The sequence below is a fragment of the Olea europaea genome, unplaced genomic scaffold, assembly GCF_002742605.1.
Source record: "Olea europaea var. sylvestris unplaced genomic scaffold, O_europaea_v1 scaffold224, whole genome shotgun sequence".
Lineage (NCBI taxonomy): Eukaryota > Viridiplantae > Streptophyta > Magnoliopsida > Lamiales > Oleaceae > Olea > Olea europaea.
Genome location: NW_019240442.1, coordinates 443768 through 451780, shown reverse-complemented (window position 1 = coordinate 451780; position 8013 = coordinate 443768). Strand labels below are relative to the sequence as shown.

At 30.7% G+C, this 8013-nt stretch overlaps 1 protein-coding gene across 1 annotated transcript; it reads left to right on the top strand.

Annotated features, from left to right (window-relative positions):
* Positions 1-2829: 2829 nt before the first annotated feature.
* Positions 2830-6978, top strand: LOC111381011 (iron-sulfur assembly protein IscA-like 1, mitochondrial). The gene is made up of 3 exons (XM_023004701.1): positions 2830-3109; positions 5937-6054; positions 6630-6978. The coding sequence occupies exons 1-3, from the start codon at positions 2968-2970 to the stop codon at positions 6742-6744; spliced, it is 375 nt and encodes a 124-aa protein (XP_022860469.1). The 5' UTR covers positions 2830-2967; the 3' UTR covers positions 6745-6978.
* The last annotated feature ends 1035 nt before the right edge of the window (positions 6979-8013 follow it).

Below are 8013 nucleotides of genomic sequence, written 5' to 3'. Positions count from 1 at the left end.
GTACTAAATGATATTATTTTAATATATAATATTGTTCTATAAAATTTCACAAGTGTACTAAATTATTGACAAATAATAGTTTGAGTATGATTATTGTCTCAATAGCGATAAATTCTAGGTTGCATCCAATTAATTCGATGTCTCATTCGAATGTATCCAAAATAAACAATTTTTTTTAATGTTGGTTTATGCTAACTACTAATTTTTTATTTTTATTTTTATTGAATATCTAATTGCACGTTAAAACTATGTATGAGAAGAGTGTTAAGATTTTGAATTCACCTATTATTCTCCCGTTCAAATTCTCGACCTATGTTTTCTTGTGTGATTTATGTGTAATTGACAATGTGTAATTCAATTTTATTAATTGCCTCTCCCGAAGTGAGCCCAAATATATTCCTAAGCACGACGAATGCATACAATTGCATGATTACCTATTTGATTGCATAAGTTATAAACTTCCAAACATTTATCGAGCCTGCTATTGATGATTGCAATGTTCACGACCTATTTCGAACCTCTCAAGAACAAAATATGCAATATATTATCTAAATGGTGATTCAAGCATTCAAATAATTAATAAACATACAATACAAATCAACTAAAGAAATGGTCTTTGAATTAAAATGATAAAATAAAAGGTTTTGTCTTCATCATTTATAATATGTTAAATATCATATCAAATGAGAATAATTTTTTGGATGATTCCAGCCTAACTATAATTCAATTATTTTAATAATACATTACTTTTCGTCTTTCAATATGTATTCAATTTATTTAATTATTTAACTACCATCAATGTACATGTACATTTGACAGGTTCATTTCACCTGCGTACTTTCATTAATGTTTGAATTACCAATTATTAATTCTCAATTAATTAATATTCACATTCATATAATTAATATTCATCTTAATTTATCTATTTCGATGTTATTAATTCTGATTATAAGTTAAATAGAATTTCACATTCAAGAATGCATTTTGTTATTCACGCCCATTTATGCTAATTGACATCCAATTTTACTTTATTAGAAATTAAATAAATGATTTAACATTCATTGCCACATATATATTCCCTGACATTAATTCTAACTTAATTAAAATTAACACGTATTCAAATATTACTTTTACTATATTTATTAAACATTTCATAAGTTGCACGTTCAACATTGACAAGTAAGACAAATATGTTTAATCAGCATCTCGATAATAAATGGTTTCAAATGTCAAGAAGCATAGTTCATGATCATCCCAAGTTCTCAATCTTCATCACAACCTAACCTCAACTCACCAAATGCAAGTTTTGGTATATATTAAATACCCTATCAAGTGAAAATCAATTTTTTGGACAATTCTAGCTTTACAATAATTCAATTATTTCGATAATACCTTACTTTTTGTTTTTCAATATATATTTAATTTATTTAATTACCATCAATATATATGTACATCTGACATATTCATTTCACCAATGTAGTAATGTACGAATCACCAATTATTAATTGTTAATTAATGAACATTCACATTCAAAAATGCATTTCATTATTCACCCTCATTTATGCTAATTAACATCTAGTTTTACTTAATTAGAAATTAAATAAATGATTTAACATTCATTGTTACTTATATATTTCCTGATATTAATTCTAACTTAATTAACATTCACACATATTCAAATATAACTTTTACAGATCTTATATAACATTTGTGCACATTCAACATTGACTATAAGCCTAATATGTTTACCTAGCAACTTGATAATACAAGGTTTCAAGTGTCAAGGAGCACAATTCGTGATCATCCAAGTCTAGATTTCAAGTTTGGCCATGTCCCAACCCCGACTCAACAAATACAATTTTTGATAAAATTAGATTCTACTTTTGTTTTAGTATGAAAGCAAAAGTTTGAAGAGTAAATTATTATGAGGGTGTCTTCAACTAGGATTTTAAAATATTATAAATCCTAATGAATTCGTAAATTTGAATAGATTTCCACACATTCCATAAAAATCTTTTCAAATATGGCAAAATTTTAAAAGATTTGGTTATATGTATTTTAAACTTGAAATCCATCCAAATCTTTTAAAATCTCTATATTAATGAAATCTTTATAAATTTACTAGTTATTGGGGATATCTAAATTTTAAAAAATTTCATTAAATTTCATTAAAATCTTAATTGAGAACACCTAGATTTTAATGGATTTCATTAAAATCCATTAAAAGAAATCAACTGATGACACCTAATTTTAAAATTAAAAAATTAAAATTAAATTTAAAATCTATCATAATCTCAATTGAGAACATCCTTTAATTCATTTTGGATTTGCCCACTAAAATTGAGCTCTCAAACATGAGTATATTATCTAACAAGTAATGTACTATTTTCAACTTTTAAGTAGTTTTTTCCCGAATAATGCTATGTGTGAGATGTATACAAAGCTTACATGAGGGGGACTCACACATATTTTATTATTCGTGGATCCCTTTCATGTGAAAAGAGTGTAAAACTATATATAAACGATTATGTACACGTAGCATTATCCTTTATTTCCCCTTATATTGATGGATAAATATATATGTACCGAGAATGAGTTATCGAATTGGTATCCTACTTTCACATGCGCGCGGGCCCTGTGTGCATTTAAAAATTTCAGCTTGTGGGACCCGTTCTCCTATTGTGAGCGTAGGTAAAATATTCGATAAAAATGTGTAGGTTAATATAACGTTGTCCTTTATTGATCGGTTATTTCTTCCGCCCAATTTATTTTGTTTTATGTTTTTCAGTTTTTGCAATATTTTAAAATATAAAAAATAAATAAATGCTTGAAACAAAAGGATCGACGAGGTTTTTGTTGGAGCAGTAATCAGGAGACATTTTTCCATTCTGTCGGGGACGAAAATAAAGAACTGTCTGGCTTTTGCAATTCTCAGGATTCGGTGAACTTGTGAAGGAATATCGGGCCATGAGAAAGCAAGTTCTATCTCTAACGGAAATCGCGGCGGTCAGAATACGCCACCTTTTAGAGCAGCGCCAACGTGATTTCCTCAAGCTTGGTGTCAAGGCTCGTGGCTGCAACGGCTTATCCTACACTCTCAATTATGCCGGTAAGTTTTTCAGCCGCCATCTTCTGTTTTATCTTTTTTTTTTTTTTTTTTTTTTTTTTTTTTTTTTTTTTTTTCTTTTTTTTTTTTTTTTTCTTTTTTTTTTTTTTTTTCTTTTTTTTTTTTTTTTTCTTTTTTTTTTTTTTTTTCTTTTTTTTTTTTTTTTTCTTTTTTTTTTTTTTTTTCTTTTTTTTTTTTTTTTTCTTTTTTTTTTTTTTTTTCTTTTTTTTTTTTTTTTTTTTTTTTTTTTTTTTTTTCGATTGACTATTTTACTTTTTATGGTGTATATATGTTGAGAAGCCTTTTGAGCTTTTCGAATTGATTTGTGGGTGAAAATTGGATTGTCTTTATCTGAGTAGAATTGGGGATTTCTTGCTAATTTTGTGAATAGACAAGAACGCTATGACTCCATCGATGGCGTGGAATATGAAGATGTAATTGACTATCTCAATTTCATTTTTCAATTCACGCAGGAAAAAAAGTTCGTTGATATGCATACACAATCTTGATTTTCTTAACCTGATCTTTTTTTCATCTAGTTTCTTCTGAGGAGGCTAGCTAGAGAGCATTTCCTAACTAATCTCAATTAGAAATCTCTATTCTTACGAAGAAGTGAAGTTTTGTAGCAATTTTTTTATTTTTATTTTTATTTTTATTTTTTTGTACGAGTAGTCGTCATCAAATCTCTTGTTGGATGAAATGTTTCCTCCAACAATTATAAGTAAAGACGGCAGTCCAGAGTGATTTTTTTGCAAAGATTATATTGGGTTTGTCATAACTCTACAATCGCCAAGTCATTATTGAGGACAGGTTTTTGGGGTTAGCATACCCTTGCAGGATCGCAAGTGCAACCCGCTGTCCCCACCGTCGTTGTACGTGTATTGACCAGGGATAATGGCATGATGATTTGACGTCACCTCACCTTCCTCTAGTTATCACTTTCTGCTTGGTTTTACACCAAGATCTATCTTTTAGTTATTGAAAGTGAAGCATACTCTGCTTTATGAAAAATTATAGAGTTTTTCTTATCTATACAAAAACGTTGATTTAATGGTCATTCCAGTTTGATACTCCAATAGTGAAGTAATGACTAAATGATAAGGTGAGCCATGTTGGTCGACTACTATTATTATGGGATTGAAAATATGTTTGTAGCGATTATTCAGTAATAGTAATTCTATGTGTATGTTCGTGGTTGTTGGTCTCAGTATAGGGATTCCCTCACAGTAACGAGCCACATTACTTGGCAGGTCTTATTTGAATGCTGTGTTTATATCTTGAAAGATGCACCATTTTTTGTTGTGACAAGTGTTCAGGATTAAGATGCTGATGGAAGTAATATAAATAATTTTGGTACTTGTAGAGATGTGTTGTTGACATGTTGTCTAAAACTTTCCCTCTAAACAGTAAAAACTGAGGACCGTGGTACAAAAGGCATAAATATGAATATGATCGCAATTCATTTGTTATGTCCATATTGAGGTAGCAATATGAATAAGATGACCTGTTTCAAAGTGAGATTACTGTTTTAACGTGTGCTGATGCTATGCCAATCTAAATGTTGACAGCCGCCATTGATGATTGAGAAGTTTCTTTAGGTAAAATTAAATGTAAATTGGAAATGACCAAGTAAAGATAATATCTATCATTCTTTTGATTTTTGGACAGTATTGCTTTCAATATCTGAGTTATACAATGCAGACGCGTGTTGGTTTTGTGGTTGCTTAGGTTATGGTTTAGTCTTGATCATTAGACGATGTTTACAGATCATGATCATGATCAATCTTCTGACTCACTTCCATCATTTGTAAAATTAAATTTGGTGATAATGAAGTCTGATTTTATTGTTCTTCATTTTTTGTCTTTTTGTTTTCAAAGGAGGGGAAGCTGGCTATTTTATTTTATTTTTAATTATAACTTGAAAATAATTATTTTAAGTGGTCTATTAATTCAAGGTGTTATAATGCTAATTCGATGGGAGAAAACCACTTCATGATTTGTGATCCTAAAGTAACTTTTAAATTGGTAAACTTTTACTAATAGACAATTAGACATGAGAAAATACACTGGTGAAGTTTTGATTGATTGATAGAAGTTATGCCATAAATTCGACACAAAAATTATATGGAAAGGAAATGAAGATGTAAAAAGCTTGAAGTGCATGTTAGGTATACAATTCTAGATACACTATAAAAATGAAGATTTTAGCTTTGTTTCATTTTCTTCATTAATATTGTCCATTGTTATCCAATCCTGCCAATGATACATGAACCAAAATTAATACTTTTTGCACGCATAACTTTACTCTTTCTCTCTCTTTTTTTTTTTTTTCGCACCTGCATTGCCTCTCCACCAACGGGATACTGATATGGAGTTGCTTTAAGTTAGGACTATGAGAAAGATGGAGAAAGAGTCTTGTTGCGAAATTTTGAAGTACCGAAAGTGGCATCTCACTGGCGACTTTAACCCCTCCCACATCTGAGGGGGTGGCGTTAGTAAGAGATGCCTTCTTTGCCTTCGAGCTAAGTTGCACATGGAAAGGCCCCAACCACATTTAGTGGGACTTGGCTGGGAAGTGATTTTGACTCTATTATAGAACAAAAACTTCGACTCTTACAGAATGGAGTCACTCGAAGATTGGGCATGAGTGAAAACAAGTATATTTGCTGACTTAATTTCAGAAGCCTGTGATGGTTAATTGTTGTTCTTGTGGTTATTGATGTATTTATATATTTGAATTTCCCCTCAATCTCTTATTTCACATTGATATTTTCAATTTCGATGTGGTATAGTGTTCTAATTCTAGTTTTCATATTTCTTCAACTTACAGATGAGAAAAGCAAATTTGATGAGTTGGTTGAAGACAAAGGTGTGAAGATATTGATTGATCCGAAGGCCCTCATGCATGTCGTTGGAACCAAGATGGATTTTGTTGACGACAAACTGAGGTATGGTATATTTTTCCAATTCTCATTGCAGATGAATTTGATTAACCATGCTCTTTATAGATATGTGCATGTACAAGTGAAGGTGAAATAAATTGTTTTTTATCTATTCTTTTCAAGGGCGTACCATTTACTTGGTAATTTTACCTCCCTTTTCAATTTCCAGATGACGAGAAGAAAATAAAGTGAGAAAGTGAGACTTGATTTTTTCCTTAGCTTTTCATATTCTTAGTATTAAATTTGAGTGAGAGGGCGCCTTTCGACTTCCTTTCTTCAGTTCTCTTGATTTTCTTTCCTATCTTCTATTTTCTTCTCTCTTCCCATTAATATCAATTAATGCTTTGATGTATATGCTCGGACATAAACTATCATGTCCCTTTCTCAAAACTATTGAAATCTCCTACATTTTGTATTTTGCCCCATTTGCAAATTCTAGCAAATATATAGTGCTCAGTTTTTTTAAGTTCCATGTTTTGCAAGGTAATGAATTATTATACAAGATCGTTAAAATCGAAACTGATTTTCTGGCATTCTCATTACCCAATCTCATTGAATCTAATATCTGTCCCTGTGAGCAGGTCAGAGTTCATATTCATCAACCCAAATTCTAAAGGGCAGTGTGGCTGCGGAGAATCTTTTATGACAGTGAGCAACTCGAATGCAGCTAAGCGCAGTGGTGAATCAGGAACATAAGTCATCTTGGCTTGGATACTTGATTTACATTTCTAATTTATAAGGATTCCAGTATCTGAAAATGCAAGAAAAACAGTTAAGGATGTATTTTGGGAGTTTTAATTTGGTGTTATTGTAACCAAGTGTATGTCAGATGTTCCTATTTGCTCTGGTTATGTATATTTTGTTGGTGAATTGGCTTCACTACATTCATGATGTAGATGAATGAAATAAGAAATTTCCTCATTTTATTTCTGTTGATTAATTTTTCTAGAAGATGTTTTTGGTCATATTTTATATTGGCTTTTCTGAAGCGAATGACTCTTTTATTATTATTATTATTACTAGTAGTACTACTACTATTATTATTATTTTATTTTAAGTGTTTCATTTTATTTCTGTTGATTAATTTTTCCTGAAGATGTTTTTGTTCATATTTTATATTGGCTTTTTTGAAGAGAATTGACTACATTATTTTATTTTATTTTAAGTGTTAAGTTTCCTTGTCTTGCTGTTTGCTGGTCAATGAAATCCTTGTATTGCTCTTATAAGGATGGTTTATTTATTTTCTGATTAAAATTAAACTATTAACCCGCAAAAAGTGACATTGTTTTTAATTAAAAAAAAATGCATGTCACTTTTTAATATTAAAAAAGTGACGAAAATAAAAAAAATTTTAAAAAAAGTGACAAAATCTCAAAAAAATAACAAACAATCGAAAAAATGACAGACACTCCAAAAAGTGAAGAATGGACAAGTAACATTATTGAGGCTAACTATTTTATGATTCTTTACGTATTCGATGAAAAACAATTAATTCAGCACGCTCTTTAAAGCTTGCCTTGCCCATTGGTAACAATGATGGCAACTGGGCGAGTTCGGGGCCTCGTTTTCCCCAAACCCCACCACTTCGCCTTAAATGAGGCGGGACGGAGATGGGGCAACTTTTTGCCCCGTTTATTTATTTATTTGTTTTTACATTTTCAAAGTTATAAAATACAAATTCAAAATTGGTTTTTAACGGGTGAATTATTTAGAAATAAAATTATTTTTGATCTTTTTTTTCCCCTTCACGGGACGGGTGATGCCCCGCCCCCCGTCCTACCAACCCATACGGGACGGGTTTTTTTGCCATCCTTACTCGGGAATGGTGAAAAAAATAATCAGAAACTAGTTGTCATCACAAATGTCAGCATCAACGACCCTGATACAATCCTACGTAGGGTAAATCTGCCCTTCCACAGATTCTTTATGCCAATTTTCATAGCCAATGACACTCCATGAAGCAGG